At 42.2% G+C, this 25,932-nt stretch overlaps 1 protein-coding gene across 2 annotated transcripts in view; it reads left to right on the forward strand.

The window, feature by feature from the left end:
* Nucleotides 1-25,932, forward strand: part of SOX5 (SRY-box transcription factor 5) — a gene marked incomplete at its 5' end in the record, with an annotated part of 509,776 nt that overhangs the window by 126,939 nt on the left and 356,905 nt on the right. For both annotated transcript variants that reach the window (XM_081330567.1, XM_081330566.1), the window contains one exon: nt 534-744. In XM_081330567.1, the coding sequence (XP_081186693.1) occupies nt 534-744 (211 nt within the window). The remainder of the gene's footprint in view (nt 1-533; nt 745-25,932) is intronic.

The following is a 25,932-nucleotide window of genomic DNA, read 5'->3' on the forward strand; positions in this document are numbered from 1 at the left end:
TCAACCACTCCCATCATCATGACTGGTTCCTTGAAGCAAATGTTCATTTATATACAGATAATAATTAACCAGGCCCCTCTCCCTTCTTTCCTTTGCCAGTGTACATGCAAGTGTATTTGTATGTTTCTAAGGGTTGCTCTAGGACGCGGTGGCTCAGTGGGTTAGGACGCTGAGCTTGTCGATCAGAAGGTCGGCAGTTTGGCGGGTCGAATCCCGAGCGCCGCGTAACAGAGTGAGCGCCTGTTACTCGTCCCAGCTTCTGCCAACCTAGCAGTTCGAAAGCACATAAAAATGCAAGTAGAAAAATAGGGACCACTACGGTGGGAAGGTAACAGCGTTCCGTGCGCCTTTGGCGTCTAGTCATGCTGGCCACATGACCACGGAGACGTCCTCGGACAAGCGCTGGCTCTTCGGCTTTGAAATGGAGACGAGCACCGGCCCCTAGAGTCGGAAACGACTAGCACGCATGTGCGGGGGAACCTTTACCTTTACCTTTTAAGGGTTGCTACATGTAACCTTCTTTTCCCTTCCAGGAAGTTGATGGCAATAAAGTGATGTCTTCATTTGCCCCACACAACTCATCTACCTCCCCCTCGAAGGCCGACGAAGGTGGGCGCCAGAGTGGAGAATCTTTTTCCAGCACGGTGCTGGGAACTCCTGAACGGCGTAAAGGAAGCCTGGCAGATGTGGTAGACACTCTCAAACAGAGGAAGATGGAAGAGATGATCAAAAATGAGCCTGAAGGTAAGGAGAAACGTTGACTCGGCTACTCTGATCAACTGGTCTCCCCACGTTGAGGAAGATGAGAGTCTTCTTATGTCTTTGGTTTTTCTCTTCATGTATTATGGATAAAGAGGACACCATGATTGATAATATACAGCCATCCAGGTATGGTTGAACAAAAACGTCCTGTTCTTCCTACGGTATGTGCCAGGCATTTTCTAGTTGGCATCTTTCTTGTGAAGATCAGGCTACAAATGGCTCTGAAATGGTTTCCTGTGTAAGGAGATATTCTCTTCCATAGTTCCGGGCCTGTTTAGCTTCTGAGAACACTTGTGCCTATCAGATCTGCCAAGGTTCCCTTTGTATTGGGCTGCAGTCCATCCTTCCCTTCTCTCTTTCTTTCCTTTAATCTCCCACAACCTCAACTCATCTTGAAATGTGACCAAAAGCTCATAGCCAGCACTTTCCTTCGCTATAGGGCACAGAAATGGTGGGAATTCAATAATATCTGGATCGTTGGATATATTGTGTACGTTACAGTGACAAGCCGTAAGTTGTTCTGAGTCTTGGCAGCCTGTTTCCTCTTTCTCTTCCTTTCTTCTGGACAGTCGTAGAAAGATAGCTAACCTCAGTTTCCATTACTGATTATCTGAGACAGAAAGAGTCCCCCCCAAACCAGGGGTCCCCAACCCACGGGCCACCATGAGGGGTTTGCAACTGAGCCATGGCAACAGTCAGTGATTGCCTGTGCGCAAATGTGCACCCCCCTCACTTGCGTGAGCAGCAGGCAAGTGCACACACGTGCACTCCATTTGCATGAGCGACAGCGCGCGTGCACACCACTTGTGCAAATGGAGTTGCACATGCACGCTTGCCAGCCACTTGCACAAACCATCTGGTCCACAAAGCCGGAAACATTGGAGAACTCCAAACCATAATTTATGATGACTGTTGGCTCAATTAAGTCCACTTGTTTTTCGGTGGTTTAAATCTGATGTACTTCAGTGAAAGCATGAAAAACGACCATTGTTGGTCCTTCTTTGAATATCACGATAGACTGGGATTTAATCTAAATTTTTCAAATTTCTCTTCTTGGCTGAACCTGAAGGTGAAGTAGGGATGGAAGGTGTTCTGCAGTTCATTCTTACAAGGCTAAAAATTATTTAATTTGATATGCAAATTAGCCCATAATCTGAAACACGGGGAGATAACAAAATGCCTTCCAGAGATTTGGGAAATCAGCTTCCATTGGCCACAGCCAACATGGTCAGAAGTAAGAATTTGTAAGAACTGTCAACCCAAACATTTGGAAGACACTAAATTGCCTTTTTAATTTGCCTTTTAAATCCTGGATTAAAGCAAATCTATCTGTCTAGTCTTTGTATGTGACTCCCACCACTCCTTGCAATATTAAAATACATACTTACGTTCATTATGTAAGATGAAGCATCCATGTTCTTCTTTTAGTAGATAAATGATATAAAAGATTAGCCAAAACCTGCCTCTGAGGATGTGTTGCATGGACATTAGCTAAGCAACTTCATTGGGAAGTGAGCTGTGCCCTTCATGCTGGCCATTGCCATGCATGTCTTTGAGTGGATTAGCAATTTAAAACTATCCTAAATTAATAGTCAGATATTATTTGCCCTTTTGCCAAAGCAAAATGTAATGGGCATCTCTGTCTCCATCAAAGCACTGCCTGAAGCCATTGTACTCTGGAGATATTCCTTAGAATGAAATGCAGAACATGTTGAAGCCAGAAGAAGGGTGACTTAGTAGGTAGGTAGGCTTTAAATAGTAATCAGGTTTGGAAATTTGTAGTGCTCTTTAACTGCTATTTCCAATTTTTGATTCCAGGAACTTCATATCCTTTTCTTCTAAGCATTATAAAATGCTTCCCCTTAAGGAGAGCCAAAATGTTGAAATGCTAGAATGGAGCTGGATATTATTTTGATGTGTGGAACTGCATTTAACATTGGGGTGATAGGAGCCAGGCTGGAGATGCAGAGTGGATGTATCTTGTCTCCTATATGATTGGGTGGGGATTTCCCTCAGTTTGGGGAAGTGGAAATGGTTTTGTTGTATGTATGCAGGGCTTTTTTCTCATAGAACACTCAGAACGGAGTTCCGGCACCTTTTTTGGATGGAACCTTATAGGGTAGGCAAGGCGGGTTGTATGACATGTGTGAGTTCCGGCACCTTTTTCTTTTACTAAAAAAGGATTGTATGTATGTATATATTTTTAACTCAATTAAGAATATTTTCAGATTTGTTCTGCACTTGCTTTAAGGCTGTGGGCCTCCCTCTCTCAAAACGGTGAGAAAGTAGGCCACTGGAATTAGCAGCATTACTAGGATAAGATTTGCAGTTCACAATTGTATTCAGGTCTTTGGTTAGTGCTTTTCCTGTCCTAAAATAAGATCCAGTGTGGTTGCTATACTTAAAATGGTAGACTAAGATTGACGGGACGCTGTGGCTCAGTGGGTTAGGACGCTGAGCTTGTCGATCAGAAGGTCGGCAGTTTGGCGGGTCGAATCCCGAGTGCCGCGTAACAGAGTGAGCGCCTGTTACTCGTCCCAGCTTCTGCCAACCTAGCAGTTCGAAAGCCCATAAAAATGCAAGTAGAAAAATAGGGACCACTACGGTGGGAAGTGTTGTGATTCAGGGTCAGCCTGTGGGTTCGGCAGTTGGGTCGGACGACTCAGAGGAGGAGGGGGGTGTTGAAGAGCTTGCTGAGGGGGTTGAAGATCTTGCTGATGAGAGCCCTCAGCCAGGCCCCTCCCACCTGGTCACGACGGAGACCCAGCTGTGTGAGCCTGACAGCGTGGATGAAGATGACCCACAGCTGGCCCTGTTCAAGGACACCCGACGCAGGAGGCAGTCAATCAGGAGTAAACAGAGGAAGGCAATGGGGCACCTCGGAAGGAGGCAGAGAGAAGCCACGCCCTGAACTGTATAAAAGGGGAATGCATGGGAGGGCTGGTTTGCTGAAGGCAACCGCTTGAAAAGCTCCTGTTTCTTGATTCGTGTCTTGTTCCGTTTGTTTTTGTATCAATAAATTTGGCAGGCTTAATTCCAGCCTCTTGCCTTCTTGTAAAAGGGGTTGTCCCTGCCTTTTCTGCAGGGCCAGTAGCAGGCTGGTACAGAACAGGAAGGTAACAGCTTTCCGTGCGCCTTTGGCGTCTAGTCATGCCGGCCACATGACCACGGAGACGTCCTCGGACAAGCGCTGGCTCTTCGGCTTTGAAACGGAGATGAGCACCGGCCCCTAGAGTGGGAAACGACTAGCATGCATGTGTGGGGGAACCTTTACCTTTACCTAAGATTGAAGAGATTCAAGAAAACCCATTGGGTGACTTTGGGCCGGTCACTCTCTATACCAGTGGTGGCAAACCTATGGCATGCATGCCAGAGGTGGCACTCAGAGCCCTCTCTGTTGGCACACGTGCCACCACTGCCAGAAGCAGGTCCATCAGGCTGCCACTGCCACAGGAGCCCCTCCCAGCACAAAGGGGGTGAAGCGGATAACTAGCAAGCTCGAGTAGAAGTGGTAGAGCAGAGGTCGCCAACCATTGTCGATTGGCGGACTGGAAGAAAAGGGAGGGGGAAGCATTTTACATGCGTGTATGCACGCACGGGGCCGCGAGCAAGCACATGCTACAAATGGGGTGGGGGTAGTGCCTGCGTGACACTCACTAGTCCTGCCCCGTTCTTGCTTGGTGCAGCGCCTTGTATCTGCACCCTGTGGCAGCCATTTTTGCACCTTGCAGCACGGTGGCCCATTTTTGTGCCCCCCTGGCTTTTGTATGCCAGAGTCGGCATTCAGACGTGCCTCCCTGCCCCCCCCGGGGGGCACCACAATGCTGATGTGGTTCTGGCAGTTTGTGATAAATAAGTGGGTTTTGGGTTGCAGTTTGGGCATTCTGTCTCTAAAAGTTTCGCCATCACTGCTCTATACCAAACTTCAACCTAACTCCCAGGATTGGGTCAACTACACTTTACAAGGGGAGATACTTGGTTCATTGCACAGCGTTTGCCTTGTTTTTGCATTAAACACTCCTTGTTTTGCCTTGCATTTTTCCCCCTCTCTACCTCCGTACATTGGAATAGAAAATGGCTTTATTGATTCATCGTTTCCTTCCTTCATTTTCTAGATATTGGCACAAAAGGTAGGAGTTTTTTCTGAGGAGCCAGCATTTTAGGGCACAGCAGTGGTTAAAAAAAAGACTTTAGAGACACCTTTGTGCCATTACAATAGATGATGGATGGTGAATTAAATAAAAAATAGACTCTGAAATACTAAGGGGAAAAACAACCTAGAACTAAGGAGAAATTTCCTAACAGTGAGAACAGTTAAACCAGTGGAACAGCTTGCTTTCAGAAGTTGTAAGTGCTCCATCACTGGAGGCTTTTAAGAAGAGACTGGACAACCATTTGTCTAAAATAGCAATAGCACTTACACTTATATACCACTTCACCGTGCTTTACAGCCCTCTCTAAGCAGTTTACAGAGTCAGCCTCTTGCCCCCAACAATCTGGGTCCTCATTTTTACCGACCTCGGAAGGATGGAAGGCTGAGTCAACCTTGAGTCGGTCAGGATCGAACTCCTGGCAGTGGGAAGGGTTAGTCTGTAATACTGCATTCTAACCACTACGCCACCAGGGCTCCTAATGCATCATCGGATCAGCTACAGCAATAGTAATAGCCCTTAGACTTATATACCGCTTCAAAGTGCTTTACAGTCCTCTCTAAGCAGTTTACAGAGTCGGCACATAACCCCCAACAATCTTGGTCCTCATTTTACCGACCTCGGAAGGATGCAAGGCTGAGTCAACCTTGAGTCGGTGAGAATCAAACTGCCAAACCGCACTCGGCAATCAGCAGAATTAGCCTGCAGTACTGCATTCTAACCACTGCGTCACCACAGCTCTGCTTGAGCAGACAGTTGGACTAGAACAGGGGTCCCCAACCACCAGTCCATGGACCAGTACCGGGCTGCGGCATGCCAGCAACTGGTCTGCACTAACAAGCAGGCAGCACACAAAACCACCTCCTCCGGTCGGCGGAAAAACCTGTCTCCACGGAACCGGTCCCTGCTGCCCAAAAGGTTGGGGACCTCTGGACTAGAAGACTTCCAAGACTTCCCTTTCTCGTCTCTTGTTCTGTTAAATTGCACGTTGACTACCACCATTTCTCCATCTCAGCCTATTCATATTTGTATGACGATCTGAACCTTTGTTCTTATGCAAGCAGAGACGGGCAGCATTTGAAGAGGGATGCTTGCTTGTCTTCCAAAGAGATGGAAAGTGATCTCAAACTGTGCTTCGCTTTTATAATGTCTCCTGCGATGTATCTACTAGCTATGTGGCTTCTCAGTATCATAGGGGTCCCTTTTAACTACAGGTTAATAAAAGGAAACACATGCAAGAGAGATTTCCTGTACATGTTCCAATTCAACTTGGCCAGAGCTTTGATATCCAGCCATTAAATGCCAGGCTGAAAATAATGATTTGGGGGATAGAAGAGTAGAAATATTTTGTGGGGGAGGGGAACACCTTATGTTAATATTCACTTTCTTTCAATCCTGTTTAGTTCATCGTTTGGTGCTCCTTTGGAGACGTTTACCCTTCATGCTGCCGCAAGGATTTATAATGGCCGGGTTCACATAGTATTATTAACTAGAGTTAAGGTTTAATGTACAACATGTTGTTTGGTTGTTGTTGTTTTTATCTTGGACTGGTTTGTTTGTGTATGTGCTCCTGTGTGTACTATATGAACTTAGACCTTTTGGTTAGAGTAACATCCAGCTTTTTGTACGGACGTGAAAATTGGGTTAACACAGTCATCAAGGTTAGGATAATGGGCAAATGCACCCACGGTCACATGATCACATTTTGGTTGTTTGGCAACTGGCTCGCCTTTACAGATTTTGCAGCATCCCACAGTCATGTGACTGCAATTTGCAATTTCCCCCCCCAGTATTTACTTCTTGTTTCTGGCAAAAAAAAAAGTGAAAACCTATTGGGACAAAAGGATTCACTTAACTGCCATGGTGTTTCCTTAACCCATAATGTAAGAGCTGTGGTGGCTCAGGGGTTAGAATGCAGTATTACAGACTAACCCTGCCCACTGCCAGGAGTTCGATCCCGACTGGTCCAAGGTTGACTCAGCCTTCCATCCTTCCGAAGTTGGTAAAATGAGGACCCGGATGGTTGGAGTCAATATACTGACTCTGTAAACCAATTTAGACAGGGCTGTAAAGCACTGTGAAGTGATATATAAGCTTACATGCTATTGCTATTTTTTTTAAAAATAGCAAAAACTTCAAATCCACTTATGTGATGCCTTGACTGACGACTGCAACAAGCTATGACCTAAATTCCGGGGTCAGTTATGGTTGTACTTGGAGGATTACTTGTACCCGATATCAGTTGTGCAGTTCGGAAGCTTGAGCAAACCAATACCTATACCCCACACATTCCTTTAGAGTAGGGGTCTCCAACCTTTTTGGATTGGCAGCCCAGTGGGAGAGGGAGGGACAGGTATGAATGTGGCCACATGTACGCGCACACATACGAACAACCTGTGAGCATGCACACCACGCAAACAGGGCTGCGATAGCAACGCCTGTGTGAGGTTTGTGGCACCAATGCCTCCAGGCTCACGGCGATTCTACCACCAGCTCGAGGCTCGTGCCACGGCCCACAGTGATGCCGCCCTCTGCCACTTGTGGCACTGCTGCTGGCCGCACGAGATTTGTGGCACCTGTGTGTGGTGTGCCTTCGCCCACCTGCTGCTTGCGGTGCTACCCCCCCCAGCGCAAGGTTCGTGGCAACGCTGCCACCCACGCGATACTAGCGTTGCAGCCACCTCCCACACAACACTTGCAGCAACAGTGGCCCAAGGGGGGTTAGCACACACACATGCGCGTGCACTGCCCAGCTACTCATGTGGCCCAGTGGCCAAGAGGCCATGGCCCAGTAGTGGGCTGTGGCCCATAGGTCGTGGACCTCTGCTTTAGAGGGATTATTTTTGAATTGAATATAGACTCTAAGCTTTGGAGTCATTGAATATTTCCAATTTCTTTTTATTCCCAGTTACGAATCGGTGGGAAATTGTGCCCCCATTTCTCAGTGTTTTGCTGCTGAATTGCAGCAAAGCAGTGGAAGAACTGAGGAGCTACAGTAAGACACATTTTGGCCTGTATACATCTTGGAGATTTTAGGCTGCCTATATCTGCTAGAGTGTTTCTTCCAAAGCATTGCGTCATAAAAGAGATGCTCTTTTAAAAGAGACTACTAATTGTTTGGTTTATTTATTGCTTTTTAATGTAAGTATGGTGTTCTCATTAGAGTAACGTGGTTGCTTCTCCTCTACTTTTTAAGAATCTGCATGCAGGGAGCTGTGCCTGTCGTTTATCCAGAGTCCGTGTGTTCATATATAATAATAAATAATATTATGCATAATGCGTTATAATGTATATGCATGATAATAAATGATGAGCAAGAACAGCTGATCTGGACTAAATGTGCACCATCTCTTCATTATTGATCTAGAATAGATGTCCTAGATCAGAGATCCCCAACCTTTTGGGCACCAGGGACCGGTTCTGTGGAGAGAGGTTTTTCCGCAGACTGGAGGGTGCATGGTTGTGTGGGCTGCCTACATCCCGCAGATGGGGCTTTGCTTGTTTGTGCGGACCGGTTGCTGGCATGCCGTGGCCCAGTACTGGTCCATGGACCATGGGTCTGGGACCCCTGGTCTAGATGTTAGCAATTCATAGATGAATTTGTATAGAGCAAAGAGCACAGAGGGGGAAATAAGGTAAAGAGAGGTATGAAATTTCCCCTGGTCAAAGATTTTAAAGATTTGGGTATATCTCAGACACCCAGGAGACATGGTTTTTTATGTCTTGTTAAAGTTGCCGATTAAGGCAGAACTTAAATGAAGCCCAGTCTCAGCCGACTATATTTCATGTGGCCATTTGAGAAAACATTGGGGTGTACAAAATTTCATTTTCTTATTTTCTGCAGAAATTTTAATTGTCAGACCTGCAAATTCAGTCTTCCCACTCCTATATCCAAAAACACCTGAGTTCCGTGATTGCAAAGGACCCCTTTTTTTTTCTTTTCCTTTTAATCAGGAGTCAGCTGGATCACAGCCTTGCTCAATGTCATTTGTCCTCCACTTTCTCCATCTCCTTTCCCCCTCCCCCCACCCTCTCAGAAAAGGGCACATTTAAAAAGATGGAAACCTTCTTGTTTGTATTTCTCCAGAGATACCAACCTGGCCACAAAGAGGTTTCCTAATTTTGATGGCAAAGATGCTTCTGATGAGGAAGCCTAAGTGGTACAGTTGATGGAGGAGCATATAATGGGGAAGAGATATTGGCGTGGGTGGGGGCACGACAGTATGTTGTAAAAACAATGTTGAGTGGGAAGCCATCCACACACCAGCAACTCCATTAAGCAAAGGTTGCAGTTAGATGTAAGAATGGTAACGGAGCTTATGCATTATCTCAGCTCCGCTAAAACGAAAACAAACACAAGGGCACAAACAAAAGACTTCCAGCTTTGTGAAGAGATGGGTGGGGGAAAGAGGTGTGCGTTCATATGTACAGTTGTGGGTGGGGGGGGACAGGGAGAAAGTCAGAGAACATTGGGGCTTTTAAACAAAAGCATTGCAGTTTGAAAAATCTTCCCTTCCCTCCAGCCATTGTTCTATTGTCTTTCAAAGGCCATTAAAATGAACAGCAGGTTGCAATGAAAATTTCATTAAGCTCCAGTTAAATCATTACAAGGGTGCCATATTCATACATTCATACCTTGGCTCTTTCCCCATCGAGGAAAAAAAGAAGAACGAAAGAATAGAAAATGAGGAGGGGGGGATTCTCTCCCATCTCCACACAGCCCTCTTCACAGTTCAATAATAAAGGAAGTTGAAAAAGAAAAGAAAAGAAAAGAAAAAAAAAGGGAAAAAAAAGATTGTGCCTAAGAAGACACAATGGTATACCTGCTTTGGGGGTAAAGAGGAACTAAAGATTTATTTATTTTTTTTAGAAAAAATGTTATGGGGGATATTGACATTGTAAGATATTTTGGCCTCCTTTCCCACCCCCTCCCCTCCTTCCCCTTTGTGAAAAATGACTAATTAAAAATTCACCCTCCTTTTGGAGAAGAGAAGGAAACAGTTGCTACTTTGGAAAGGGTGCTTTGGAAAGGAAAAAGGCTGGGGGCTCTGTGGAGCTCAACTGATTACGAGGCCTTCTCGGATTTACTTCTCCTTGATCTCAGACAAAATCACCAGCCCCCCCTCCAAAAAAAGTGTGTGTGGGGGGGGGGGAGACAAAAGAGACAGATTCAGAAAAAATGACAGCAAAATGACAGCCAAAATCCATCCATTGATTACAGGTAGTCCTCACCTTACAACCGGTTGGCTTACTAAAAGGGTGCATTTAACGACTGCAGCATTTGCTTAATTGACTGCCAGAAAAAAGCTTGTAAAATTGGGTTGGTCCTGTGACGGAGCCGGTTTGCTCTAGTGGTTAAGGCTCCAGGCTAGAAGCCAGGAGACTGTGAGTTCTAGTTCCACCTTAGATATGAAAGCTAGTTGAGTGACTTTGGGCCAGTTCACCAAAAGACTGTGAAATCTAGTCCCGCTTTAGGAATGAAAGCTGGCTGGGTAACTTTGGGGCCAATCACCATAGTACAGTAGTAGAGGAGTAGAGCAGAGCAGAGCAGAGTAGAGTAGAGTAGAGTAGAGTAGAGTAGAGTAGAGTAGAGTAGAGTAGAACAGAACAGAACAGAACAGAACAGAATGAGAAAGGAGAAGAGAGTATAAATTTTATATCAAAATATATTTTATGACTTTTTTCCATTAATGGGAAATCCTGCTATACTGTATATATGGTGAAGCACTTTCCTAAAAGAGACAAAATTCAGTACCAGAGCTTTGATATTTATTTCAGCAGAGGAAATGAATGTGATCCTTTACAACATCTCTAATTATATGTTTGTTGTCTTTTAAGATCCCCTGAAGTTCTGTTTTTTTTCTTGCTGCAAAAGACCAACGCTTACCTCTTCAGAAACTTTTCCTTCCTTGATTTGCAAATCTAGCATGAAGCAAAATGCCAACTTAACAAGTGCAGTCTTTGATACAGTGGTTCAGAGAGAAAGGAAGATGGATTCCAGAACATTTGTTCATAATTTGTTTCTCTTTAATACCTACCTGTGGATATATAATTATTTTATGATGAGAGAAGGACCTAAGTGAACAATCTTTGGCTTATGTTCATCTTTCTCATGTATTTCAACTTAGAATCAGAATACTTTAAATTCTTCCATAGAAATTCTCTTTTTTCCAGGGCGAAAAAGAGTCATACATTAAAAGAACGGTGTTGGATAAAAACACATGTCCGTTGAAATGAGAACCGCACGTAACCTCCAATGCCATCAAATTTTTTAATCACTATTTTATTTTATTTTATTTTTTGTTAGGGAATCGAGAGATCTTCTTCTCCCATAAGCTATCAACCTTCCAAAGGAGATCATTAATGGACACAACAAGAGAACAGCCTTTGAAATTGCTCTTCTCTGTCTTCCTTTTTTATTTTATTTCTAAAGCTCATCTGATGTATGGGAGATAAAGGGGGGGAAAAGGGAGGAAGGGGAAAAAAAATAAGTGATCAGAACCAGAGGAGAAGCCTTAGGTTAGTCTAATTGGCTAAGATTTGAGTCCTGTTTGTTTGCTTCCTCATCAGAGTGACAACATCTACACTAGAAAGGCTTTCTAATGTATTTTGACTGAAGGGCAAGCAAGGGTACTTTGCAGTTAAGAGCTTTTAAAGTTTTATTGTTCCCACCTGCCCACTGCTGCATTTAGTGCTTTATGGAAACATGCTCTTCAGTGGACTGCATCCCAGGTGTGTGTGTGTGTGTGTGTTCCACACTAATATGCACCTCATCTTGTAATATAAGCCACAATGCCATATTTGGGCACCTGTCAGGCGTGAATGTGGTGGACGTGGTGGCTCAGTGGGTTAGGACGCTGAGCTTGTCAATCAGAAGATCGGCAATTTGGCGGGTCGAATCCCGAGTACCGCGTAGCAGAGTAAGCGCCTGTTACTCATCCCAGCTTCCGCCAACCTAGCAGTTCGAAAGCACGTAAAAATGCAAGTAGAAAAATAGGGACCACTCCGGTGGGAAGGTAACAGCGTTCCGTGCGCTTTTGGTGTCTAGTTATGCCGGCCACATGACCACGGAGACGTCCTCAGACAAGCGCTGGCTCTTCGGCTTTGAAACGGAGATGAGCACCGGCCCCTAGAGTTGGAAACGACTAGCATGCATGTGTGGGGGAACCTTTACCTTTACAGGCATGAAAGACCAGAATCACACGTGAAGGTCCAATTGAAATGATTTATTATTAAACACACAGGAATCTTCTCAACTAATGTTTAGCACCTGCTAAGTAAAGGTCCATGCAGTTTAAGGGAGATGGGACTTAGTTCACTTGTGGCTACATAGGGATTCCAGACTGTTCCTTCTTTTAACTCCACCCCCAGTTTCTGCCACTCTTTCTCCCACAGCATGTATTTAAAAAAACAAAAAACAACAACACAAAACCTAGCATACTGAATTATTTGCAGAAATGTGCAACTTGATATAGAAGTGGAACCACGGTAGATTTTTTTTTTTAAAAAAATGCAGTTTGTGAAACAGGGTTGTGTGAAAGGAAGCTTTTAAGAGCGGTGAAAGAAGTAATTGTTATCAAGAATGCTAGTGTTATAGCAGGTGGTGTATACTTTAAAGCAGGGGTGTCAAACTGCCGGCCTGTGGGCCAGTTGCATGATGCAGAGACCGCACTCACCCCAGCTCCAGCAATGCGAAAAAAGTTGTGATGCATCGCGACACGTCACATGACGCAGTGAGTTTGACACCCGTGCTTTAAAATTTTGCCTACTTCTCCCTCCAACAGTGTGTGGAGTTTTTTTTTGTCACTTTCAGGGGCTCTTTCCACTCTCCAGAAATACCACTGTCTACCACTTTAATAGTGATTGGAAAAAAATTATTCCTACTTCTTGTGACATTGCTTAAAAAGTTGTCCATACCTGTCTTGGTGTATATAATCCTTTGAGCACTGTATATAAAACTTGATGTTACATGATCCTTTGAGTACTGTGTATAAAACTATCTTTCAAACTTAGCAACTTTAAGATGTGTGGACTTCAACTCCCAGAATTCCACACATCTTAAAGTTGACAAGTGTGAAAAACAATTTTACATACAGTACGCAAAGGACCACTTATAGGCTGTATCCAAGCTTGGCAACTTTAAGGCCTGCTGCTTTAACAATTTATGGTGGGAATTCTTGTCCCAATTGTGGTTGCACCTGTAATCCATATTTTTATTTCCTTAGAGAAGAACTAATCATCTCTTTGATACTTCAGAGGTAGATTCTTTCTGAACGAGAGACAGATTTTCATCAGTTCAGATCTGAATTCTTTTGATACAGTGATTAATGGAAGATCAAGGTCATGAAATAGCACATTCTTCTTGTGTTCTTCTAGGCAGTAGAGCAGTACGACAGGCCCTTTACACAATTCTCTTCAATACCTGGTAATATAAGTACATTTCTTATCTATCTGATTTCCATATCAACAAGTTAGTAATATAATATAATATTCTTATTTTCATTGTAATTTCCACATATTGAAAATTAGCCAAAATTTCTTCCATTTTAACATTTAATATATCCTTTCATATCACTACATCCAAGTATATTAATTACATTATATCATTCTTAACACACACACACACACATATATATATGTTAAGAATGATATAATGTAATTATTAATCAATTTCATTTAAACAGCTCAATATTTCAATTTAACTGTTAATATTCATACATCTGTTTTTTTAATTAGCCAGTATTTTTATCTACTCATCAAAACAATCTCTTATAGCCCAAATACAATTGTGTAAAGGGAAGGGAGGTCACCCAGAAATATAAAAATGAGAAACTTCAAACGTTTAAGTTTAATATCAATGCAAAATTAAAGCTGGAAAAATATATAAGGTGTTTGATGTTTTAAAGATGGAATGTTAAAATATAAAATATACAAAAGAATTGACAAATGTAAGAAAACTACTAAATAACTGATGGATAACAATAAGTATGTCATATGTGTGTGTGTGTGTATTCAAATTGCTAATAAAGAATTTTAGGGAGGCTGAAATGATCATTTCGAACTTCTTATGTTCTCATCAGTCAGTCATACCCTTTTTATCTGAGATTCGAACCTGGGCTGATTATATATTAGGCAGTTGCTTTAACTTCCTGAGTCACAGGTTCTTCCTCTATTAGCTAGGAAGCAAGGGAGATATATGTGTTAAATATTTGTCAAGTCATTTGAATATGCCTTGCTAATTCACTCTTTCTTTCCTGTTTTGGCCTAACTCAAGGCTATCCACAGGATATAGTCACAACTTATGACAGCTCATTATTTGTGTAAATTATTCAAATTGCTAATAAAGAATTTTAGGGAGGCTGAAATGATCATTTCGAACTTCTTATGTTCTCATCAGTCAGTCATACCGTTTTTATCTGAGATTCCCTCAGATAAAGCAACTGCCTAATATATAATCAGCCCAGGTTCGAATCTCAGATAAAAAGGGTATGACTGACTGATGAGAACATAAGAAGTTCAAAATGATCATTTAAGCCTCCCTAAAATTCTTTATTAGCAATTTGAATAATTTACACAAATAATGAGCTGTCATAAGTTGTGGCTATATCCTGTGGATATTTTTTTTTTATTTTTATATTTTAATTCCATTTATATCCCGCCCTTCTCCGAAGACTCAGGGCGGCTTACAAACTTAGCAGTTTGAGAAACTTCAAACCTTGAGTTAGGCCAAAACAGGAAAGAAAGAGTTAATTAGCAAGGCATATTCAAATGACTTGACAAATATTTAACACACACACACACACACACACACACACACACACACATATATATATATATATATGTGTGTGTGTGTGTGTGTGTGTGTGTGTGTGTGTGTGTGTGTGCAGTCGGACAGGCTTAGCATCCCAAGATACTGTATATTTTTGATGGCATTCAGAAGTAGATACCAAGCAACTGGACTGCCAGATTTATCTTTGCATTTACAACTGCATATTTGCTCAAAGTATTCTGCTTACTATACTTCAGTGGGAAAACCTGTTTGGTGCAGTACATCAGGCTAGAACCAGGAGACTATGAGTTCTAGTTCTTAGACACAAAGCCAGCTAGTTGACCTTGGGCCAGTCTCTTTCGCAGCCCTAGGAAGCAGACAATGGTAAGCAGTTTCCATAGAAAACTGCAGGGACATGTCTAAGCAGTTGCCAGGAGTCAAGACTGACTCAAAGGCACAATGACACACACAAAAGCCTTCAATCCACTTATTGTTGGAGAGGGAAAACGTGTTTTTTTCCACATTCCCTTTGAAGTTATCATCATGTTGGTAAAAGATGAGACTTGCTCGCCAGTAGATGGGACCATGAGCATAAACAGAGTGGAGCTACCTGTTCTGGAAAAAAACAACCTTTCCCTTCCCTATCTCACTCAGTCTCTGTACACCAGTCAAGGCTAAAGTGCTTTTGTTAGAAATCTGAATTTTTTTTTGTCGTGGAGATTTGAAATCGGTCTGAGTGCTGCACGATCTGTAAGAAAGGTAGACAATCTTTATGGCCTTCGGTGGTCCAAATTGGCTGGGAGGGCAAGGCCTGGTGGCATTCTGTTGATACATAGAAGCTCCCATTCTTAGAATCAGGATTAATTCTCCCACTGTATTGGACATTTCTAGAAAGTACCCCTTCCTCAGCCTTTCCCACATATCCAATTCTTTGCCTTTTCTGAAATCCCAGCCACCAAGGCAGGGTCCATAAGCCCATTTTGTGTCGAGTGTCTTCCAAGGTTGTCCTGCGAGCATGTTGACCCAGCATATTAATGCACAAATATACACCACAGATGGTACCCATCTTTCCTCTCCTTTCTGCTGCATTTAGAGGATGGTGCTTATGCAGGAATAAAGAGCCAGCCACCTGATTCCCCAGCATCTTGTCCTGCCTGTTTAAAGGTTGAGAAGCCCGGTGAATAGGGACTCTCTAAGCTGGCTGCGTGTTCATCCGAGGTCTCTCTCCTGGCACCCGCCTGCAGACGCAGCCTCTCCTTCTTCCCTTTCCCACCCCAGGCAGTTGTCATGACTGTGCATATTAAAATTAATCAGACCTCCTAGGCCCGTGTAGCTGTGTGTCTTCGACATGACAAAGTGGATAGCAAGCGCTTGCCCTAATTAAGAAGGCCTTCCTGGCTTAGCTGCGGTGGGTGCTTGGACTCTTCCACACTTAATAGGAGAGATGGATGGAGGCGGCACGGACGGCCCTCCAGTGAGCAGAGGGTGCCCTTCAAAGTTTTCCCGGCCACCTGTGCCCCAAATGCTTCAGCTGGAGAGCTCCTTGGATTCCCTCCAAACTGCCCTGTTTGAGGAGGGAACAGGCTTCAGGAAATTAAAACTCCGACAAGTGGAAGCAGTGAGGAGTCAAGGCCAAGAGCTCCGATGAGTCTCTGGCTCGGCTCTTTGGAAGTTGATTAAAGCATCGTGTCATCCAATGCAAATGGCTCTGAAGATGGGTCAGATCCAGTTAGGCTTTCTCCCGGCTGCCGTGCTGTTATCCTAAGTGCCCAACCTCTTTTAACCTAAACAAAGAGCAAATTGTTCACATCCTGTAGGATTTTTTTTAATGAGCATCAAAGGCAGGGTCACACACATGCGCGCGCTGAAGCTGAATTTATAGCATTGTCTGAAGCACGTTCTGAATTAACCTGGCGTGTCCAATGACTAAGAGATGTACGTATTGATGTAAAAGAAGCTGTGCCAATATTTGAGGACAATGTTGCACGTTTAAAGATGGCAGTGGGAGAACGTATGGGAAGCCGAAGCAAACATGTAGACATAAAATATTGTAACGTCAGGGAGGCTGTAAAGGATAAACTGATAAAGTTGCAGCATTGTTCTGCTGAGAACAATATAGCCGATATGGTGACTAAGCCTTTAAATGCAGGCAAGCATCAGGAATATGTAAAAGCATTTGGGTTAACAGCTGTTTAGCTTTAAATGGGAGGAGTGTCAAGATATTGATTTAGCAGCTAACCAGCTTATGTAATGTAAGATGTAAGATGTAGTGATGGGAATGACTCAGCAGGGTCTGTGTCTCTTGAAGAGCCTTTGTATAAAGCAGTGTTGTCAAACTGCCAGCCCATGGGCTGGATGCATCATACCGAAACCGCACCTACCCCATTGCCAGCAATGGCAAAAAAGTCATGATACGTTGCGACACGTCACGTGACGTTGCGAGTTTGACACCCCTGGTGTAAAGGGAAGGCTCTGCTGATGTGTTCTCTCTCTTCTGTTTCCTGCTGTAATTGTGGTTTGTTGGTGTCATCTACAAATTTGATGAGTTCCCCATCTATCCCCTCGTCCAAATCGTTGATGAAGATGTCGAAGATGTTCTTCTTCCTCAAGGAAAAAAACAAACAAACAAAAAAACCCCAGCCCAGTTGCTTTTTGAAAAAAACACCTCTGAGAATGACCTGGATGGCTGAGAAACTCCACAGTCAAGGCTTCCACAGGTGAACAATTCCCCCTGCTTGCCAATTCTCCCCGGTACCCCCTGTTCAACTGCATGGAGCAATCAACTTTATCTAAACAACTTTGTCTTCAGAATTCGTGGAAGACTCTTGTTTCATTGGAGGGGATAAATGAGCTTTTTTTTATGCGTGGAAGCCTAGAAATGTGCAGACAAGTTTTTTGTTTTCTTTAAGAGCACCAACTTCTTCAGATTAACATAATTTCTTCTTTGGATTTTGGATAGCTCAGTCCAACGTATGTATCCTTCACCCAATAGCTCAAAGCTTCCTTTAAGATTATCCAGCATTAATTCAAAATTTAATGGGTGCGTTATAAGAATCTGGCAGGGATGTCTTGATCTAGACTTGTACTGTCTACCTGACTGGCTGACGCTCTGTAGGATTTCTGACAGGCAGCATTTTCCCATCCATTTAACATGAACTCCACTGACAGGAGATCGAAGGAATCAAAGTTATAACTAGTATGCAAAGCATATGCTCTTACATTAAGCCAGGGGATCATCCGGAGTCCTCCGAATGTGTTGTTCAAGCATGTCTCTTCCTTCTGTAAAACCAATCAGATTTTCTTCAGTTAAGTAATTGTTGGTAAGAGCATCCACCTATGCCATTTTTGCATCTTTGAATTTTGCACTGATTCAGAATAACACTCTGAATTGGTATCTGAAGTCAAGAATTACCTGTAAGAATTTTCTATACCTCAAATTCCCATCACCTGAATGAATGGAGAATAAAACAGAATATTTATAGCTCCGGGCTGAAATTAGGGGTCCTTGCTGCTCTCTGAGCTTGGTTGTTTTCTTGCAGATGTTTCATTACCCAACTAGTTAACATCACCGGTGCTGAATTAGAACGCAGATTATATGAATATGAAAGCTACCGGCAGATAGGTAAAAGGGCTGTACTACATCGGAGAAGGCATATCCATTGATTTGTCTTTCCATCCATCCGCCAATCTTGAAATTATACAAATATCATAATAAAGCCTACCCATTTATCTTTCTGGCTTCAGTTTAGCTACAAATGCAACATCTGGAGAATCCCAGAGAACATATTTTGGCAACTCCTTCTAGCACTACAGTCTGTTGGATCATAAGGTCCATACAAATCAAAAATACAGATTGTGTTGTTTCAATTTCATATGCCCCAAAATAACTTCTTCTGACTGTCTTTCTTTCTTTCTTTCTTTCTTTCTTTCTTTCTTTCTTTCTTTCTTTCTTTCTTTCTTTCTTTCTTTCTTTCTTTCTCTCTCTCTCTCTCTCTCTCTCTCTCTCTCTCTCTCTCTCTCTCTTTCTTTCTTCCTTCCTTCCTTCCTTCCTTCCTTTCTCCCTCTCTCTCTCTCTCTCTCTCTCTCTCTCTCTCTCTCTCTCTCTCTCTCTCTCTCTCTCTCTCTCTCTCTCTCTCTTTCTTTCTTTCTTTCTTTCTTTCGTTGAATTTTTAAACATTTGTAGGAGTTTTTTCTTGCTTCAAAAAGCAAAACAAGGACTTAGAGAGAACAAGGAGAGGATGGGATACTGTCTCTCTGTCATTTTTAGCATGTTCCCATTGGCCAGGTGGAATCAATACTAATTAGTTTGTGGAAAAGAAATTGAGGATGCTGGTTGGGTGCTGCTCAGTGCCGCCAAAGTCCTGCTTGTGGGTGGGGCAAAAAACCCCAACAACCATTTGAAAGAAACTTCAGTCTCCAGTCTCCATCTTCAAACTAGATCTAACTATTAGCCTAATTCTGTACAGGTAGTCCTCAATTTACAATCACAACTGCACCCAAAATTTCCATCGGTAAGCAAGGCAGTTGTTTTACCCCATTTTGTGATATATATTTTTTGCCACAATTATTATGCGAATGACTGCAGTTGTTAAATGAATCATGCAGTCATTAAATAAATCTGGTTCCCCCCCCCCCCCAATTGACTTTGCTTGTCGGAAGCTGGCTGGGAAAGTTACAAATGGTGATCACATGAGCCCCAGACACCACAACTGTTATCAATGCATGCCGATTTTGATTACATTTTGATCACACAACTACGGAGACGCTGCAATGGTTGTAAGTATAAAAACTGATCAAATATCACTTTTTTCAGGCTGGTGTAACTTTGAATGGTCACTTAACAAATGATTGTAAATCGAGGACTACCTGACCTTGAGACTTCTTCCTCTTTCCTTACTTTCCATCCCACCCAGCCTGATGGAGACTTCCTCAGAACAAAGCAACTTCTTTATGTCTTGATGACATCCCAGTTGGTCATAACTGAAAGAAAGTCACCATTATGAATGCCCTAGCTTTTATCCAGTGTTCTCCTCCTAATTTTCCCAGCTAGCAAGGGATCGTCCATTCATTGACAATTCCGTACATTTGAGCCAGGCCCTTGCATAAAACATGCACTGTCTGGATCAAGGCAGAACTGGCACCTTCCATTTCAGGCAGGAAACTGTTTGTTGTTTTAATATCTCAGCACAAAAATCAACAAGTAGGGATTCCTTTATTTTTATTTTTTTTTGTAAGAGAAAGAGACAGAGGATGAAACAAGGAAAAGGAAGTTCTTGTATGTATTAGGCTTTCATCCTGGCTTGTTTACAAGGCCCTATTCAATATTTGGTTCAGAGAAATCATTTGCATGTTTCTTAGAGCCAGAGGCATCTTTATGTCAACCGACAACCTATTGCATTTGAATAATAATAATAATAATAATAATAATAATAATAATAATAATAATAATAATAATAATAATAATAATAATAATTATTATTATTATTATTATTATTATTATTATTATTATTATTATTATTATTATTATTATTATTATTATTATTCAAACAGACAAACACCTGCAACATAACACCCCGGACTTAACAATTGTCGATAAGAAAGACAAAAAAGTCTGGATAGTGGACGTGGCAGTGCCTGGAGACAGCAGAATAGACGAGAAAGAACTGGAGAAGATAACAGAATACAAAGACCTACAAATAGAAATAGAAAGACTGTGGCAAAGGCAAGCAAGGGTAGTACCAATAGTAATAGGCACCTTGAGTGCAATCCCAAAACAACTGGAGCACCACTTGAACACCATTGCCATTGACAAATTCACCATTAGTCAATTGCAAAAGGCGGCCTTACCAGGAACTGCTTCCATCCTGCGACGATATCTGTAATACCATCAAACAGATATCTGTAATACCACAGAGAGGGCCTCCTCAGGGTGCCACCGGTCAAAGAATGCCGACTGGTGGCCCCCAGGGGGAGGGCGTTCTCTGTGGGCGCGCCGGATTTATGGAACCATCTTCCGGTTGAGCTCCGGATGGCGCCCGACCTCCGCTCCTTCCGGCGCGATCTAAAGACTTATCTGTTCGAACAAGCTGGCCTGGCCTGATGGGATGGGGTCGGGTTTTATGTATTTTAACCTACTGTTATAGTTTTGGGCACTTGTTTAATCTCTTTTAATTTTTGTATTTTGTCTTTTAACATGTATTGCCCTGTTCGCCGCCCTGAGTCCTTCGGGAGAAGGGCAGTATACAAATAAAATTATTATTATTATTATTATTATTATTATTATTATTATTATTATTATCCACATCTGCCTGTCTATCCCAGGTCCTTGGTAAGGACTTGATAGGTAGACAAAAATGCCAAATACAGCCTGAACATCTGGCTGACTGTGCGATGATCAATAATTGATCAATAACAACAACAACAACAACAACAACAACAACAACAACAACAATAATAATAATAATAATAATAATAATAATAATAATAATAATAATAATAATAATAATAATAATAATAATAATAAAAACAATCCATAACACAAACAAAAGTTTGCTCTCTGTTCATTTTTCCCTTGCTTCTTTCTCCCGGTCTTTCCCTTTGTTGATATTAGTGTCTTCATCAGGGTTGATTTGTCACATGTACATATTTATGACATGCTAACAACAGTTCTCCCCTTTGTCACATAAAGTAGAATCGGAGGGATCTAATGGAGAAAGGTTAACTGTGCAGTGTGGCTGGGGCAGAGTTGCACGGCTGCAGAGATTTTTATTTTTTATTTTTTTGCTTGGCTTCATTATGTTTGCATACCAGTTACTTCCCTACCCCCCCCCCCCCAGTTTGTTCCATTTAATCAGAGAAGCAGCCGCTGCTGGCAGGGAAAACAGTGGTGGGGGGGGTGAACCCTCTCTGCCTTCTTCTAAATAATGTGCTGTTAGCACTTGTGTGGCAGGCATGGCGCACGGCTTCCTGAAATGTTTAGCCTTGATTTAATTCGTATTTAAAGTCTCCCCTCCCAGTGCATTAATATAATGTCAGTGTAGAATGCATCGCGCCATAATTACTGAAGAGAGCAATAGTTGGGGAAAACAGACGGTAATTGAACACATGGCTGTTTATTACAACAGGACAGTGCTCCTACCCTTGTATTTAGGGCATTAATAGGGAAGAATTGATTTGTTGTTTTAAGGTGAATTCAATTGCGGTTACTTAGGCCTTTGTTTGCTGTGGCCAAGTTATGCTTTGTTTGTATAATGTGCCAGAGAGGTTTTATCCACCACAATGCGATATTAGTCATGTAGAGGACTTGAGTGCAGAAAGCCTTTTTACATGAACAAAAGAGATTTTTCATTGGGTGGGGTTCTATTTATCTTCCTTTCCACTTTTGTTACCCTCTAATCTGATGCATACCTCTCTCTGTCCCCCACACAGCTCACCTTCCTGAACCATTTATATATATATATATATATATATATATATATATATATATATATATATATATCCCAACTCTACAAAGGTTCAAATCTTGCTGCTTTCGCCCATCCCCGCTCCTATAACCCTCCACCCCTCTATTTTTTCTGCCTATGGAATGAAAATGTGAGCGACGTGAGGCAAGGTGGAGTAAACACAAGCCACTTAGGCACTCTGCACAAGAAAGGAAGTGAAGGGGAATCAAACCCAACCCTATTTCAGACCAGACAGGAATGGCAGCTGAGGTGGGGAGTGGGGGCGATTAAGTCTAAAGAAAACAAAGCCAGGCATGATTCTGACAATTCAGGTCTCCAAGCAACCAAGCAATCAACTTTTGCCATTCTTAAGAAAGTGTGATGTGATGTAGGAGAAGAGCAGGCAGAGCTGGGGGCAGTAGAGTTAAGCATACCATCAGTTTAGAGTCCTTGCTTTATCACGAGAGATGCAAGTCCAGCCCCCCTCCCCTTGAATTCCGTTGGCCCTTACCTAGTGCCAATTTTGTGTTGAACTTTAGTTGACCAGATTCCTGTGTACAGGTAGTCCTCAACTTACAGCAGTTCATTTGGTGACCATTTGACGTTACAACGACACTGAAAATAGTGACTTATGACCGTTTGGCATACTTACAACCGTTGCAGCGTCCCCATGGTCATGTGATCAAAATTCAGATGTTTGGCAACTGACTCATATTTGTGACGGTCGCAGTGTCCCAGAGTCATGTGACCCCCTTTTGCGACCTTCTGACAAGCAAAGTCAGAAGACAGATTCACTCAATCAGCCGTGTTACTAAATTTTAACAACTGCAGTGATTCTCTTAACAACTTCTCTTAAGAAAGATTGTAAAATAGGGCAGAACTCACTTAACAAATGACTCCACTTAGCAACAGAAATTTTGGGCTCAATTGTGGTCATAAATCCAATAACATTAATGAATGGTCCTGACTCTTGCGGTAAGATATGGCTTGATATTTCAGATCAAGCTTTCCTCGTATCTAGATCCTTTTGATCTAGATCCATAGAAGGCAGGAAAAATGACAATTATAGACAACGACTTTCCCTTTTGTTTGTGATATATTGCCAGGAGTATCCATAGATTTATGGTCAAAAAAAGTCGAGATGACAGCAATGAGGGTTCAATCAAAGCTCTGTGTTTTGTTTTGTTTTATGAGTCACACATATGAGTGCCATCCATTCTAAACAGGTACATCTGATTTTGCTTTCCTCAGTGATTTTGTTTCATGCGTCTCAATTAAATTTCTTTTTTTATTTTTCGCTCCTGTCTCTAACATATCAAGATCATGTTGAATTCTCTTTCTGTATTTTGGAACATTAGCTGTCCCATCTACTTTGAGAAGTATTCCCTGAATTTTGACAAAAACGTTGATCAATAGAAGGCCACAGGCTGAATCTTACTTAATACATTATTATACCATGACAACCATTGATGAGCACTCCTAACTTGGCTCATTGCATCTACTTATTTACCATGTCATATAACCTATACTTAATTAGATAGGTATAGTTTGCATGTTGTGGGGCATTTTATGAAATGTTTTTCTGAAATCAAGATATAATGTACCCACAGCATTCCCATAATCTATTAAGGAAAGTTACATGATTTTTTTTTAAAAAAATGTAGTTCGTCTGACAAGTTTGTTCTTGACAAATCTATGCTGATTTCTGCATTGTTTCTAAGATGATTGTACATAATTTAAGAATTACTATAAGGATGTATGACTGAGGACATACTATAAGAATATATTTATGCATGTGTGCAGAACGCACATCACTTAATTTCTTGTATTTTTTCTGTAGCTAAAATCAAGGAAAGCAGTGTGAATTATTTGAAAGTATGAATTATTCCTAATTTGGAATTACAGTGGTGCCTTGGTACTCAACTGCTTTGAAACTCATTAAATTTGCTACTCAATGTAATCTGCAGTGAAAATTTTGTCCCAGTGTCATTGTTTGTTTGATACTTGACAACAAGCTAGAACTTGATGTCAACTGCCTTGTGACGCACTACATTATTCCTTTTTGGGGAAAAATGTTTGGTACTCATAGTTTTTGGTACTCATTGCACGTCCCGGAACCAGTTAATGATGAGTACCGAGGTACCGCTATGGAACTGATTTCTTTAATAGTGTCTGAGGCCTCATGAAATTAGTCTAAAGCTCATCTGAAAATGACAGTTATTGAATCTTATAAAATCCCACAATGCCCAGATTCAATTCATCTGAAAATGTTCAGTGGAATAGTTTAGCTTTGTTGTTGTTGTTGCTGTTGCTGCTGCTCTTTGTAAGGTCACTTTCTGGAAGATTAATCTGCAGTAGCGACTTCAAAGAGATCTTTTCCAGCCCTGTGAACTAACATAAGGTTTGGAATCATAAGCTAACCAATTGATCTGAATTCATACAGCATGCTAAATCAGGATCAGAACTACAAAATTGATAGTATGTTTGTTATACCAACGCATCACTGAGGTCTGTATCGGTTAAGCCTATTGTGTCAATACAGTTTCTTTGACATAAAAATGTTACATAAGACTTTCTAAGGCTATGGGGATGCGGTGGTTAGAATGCAGTGTGGCCTGCTAACTCTGCCCACTGCCAAGAGTTCAATCCCGACTAACTCAGCCTTCCATCCTTCCGAGGTTGGTAAAATGAGGACCCATTGGGTGCAATGTGCTGACTCTGTAAACTGCTTACAGAGGGCTCTAAAGCACTGGGAAGCGGTATATAAGTCTAAGTGCTATTGCTATTATGTCTCCTGGATTCCTTCTATTTTCCTCTCTTCCTCGCTCTTAAAAGGAGCCAAATATTGAAGGATTTATGTTTGCTAGCAATCCCCAAACACTAACAGTTATGAAATAATGCCACAAACAAACAAACAAACCCCTTGTGCTACATAAAGAAAGATTCCTTTTTTTAAAAAAAGATGCTTAATTGATTCCTACTGCAGATGGTAGCAAAAAGAAATACTTCTTGGTTGTCTTGCTTAACAGGTGGAGAGGATATCAGAAACCCTTTTCAAAGGGGGAGAGAGAGAGTTTTCTCACTGCAAAACAAAAGCTCTCATTATGCCGAGGAAGACTAGATGCATCAATCTGTCTCTTCTCTCCTGCTCCATCTTGCTCACACAAAATGTATCCAAGACAATAAAGAAAAAGCTTTAGGGTTTCTATAATGCCTTGGTAATACTGCATTCAGTTGTGGTTGCCACGATGTAAAAAAAGATGTCGAGTCTCTAGAAAGAGTACAGAGAAGAGCAACGAAGATGATCAGGGGACTAGAGGCTAAAACATATGAAGAACGGTTGCAGAAATTGGGCACCTGTTACTCGTCCCAGCTTCTGCCAACCTAGCAGCTCGAAAGCACGTAAAAATGCAAGTAGAAAAATAGGGACCACTATGGTGGGAAGGTAACAGCGTTCCGTGTGCCTTTGGCGTCTAGTCATGCCAGCCACATGACCACGGAGACGTCCTCGGACAAGCGCTGGCTCTTCGGCTTTGAAACGGAGATGAGCACCGGCCCCTAGAGTTGGAAAGGACTAGCACGCATGTGCGGGGGAAACTTTTCCTTTTAGTATAATGAAAAGAAGGACTAAGAGTGACATGATATCAGTCTTCCAATAACTCAGGGGCTGGAATTGGGTATGTGTAGTTTAATGAAGAGAAGGGTGAGGGGTGACATGATAGCAGCCTTCCAATATCTCAGGGGCTGCCCCAAAGAAGAGGGAATCAAGCTATTCTCCAAAGCACCTGAAAGCAGGACAAGAAGCAAC

The sequence above is a fragment of the Vipera berus genome (assembly GCF_964194415.1).
Source record: "Vipera berus genome assembly, chromosome: 6".
NCBI classification, from domain to species: Eukaryota; Metazoa; Chordata; class Lepidosauria; order Squamata; family Viperidae; genus Vipera; species Vipera berus.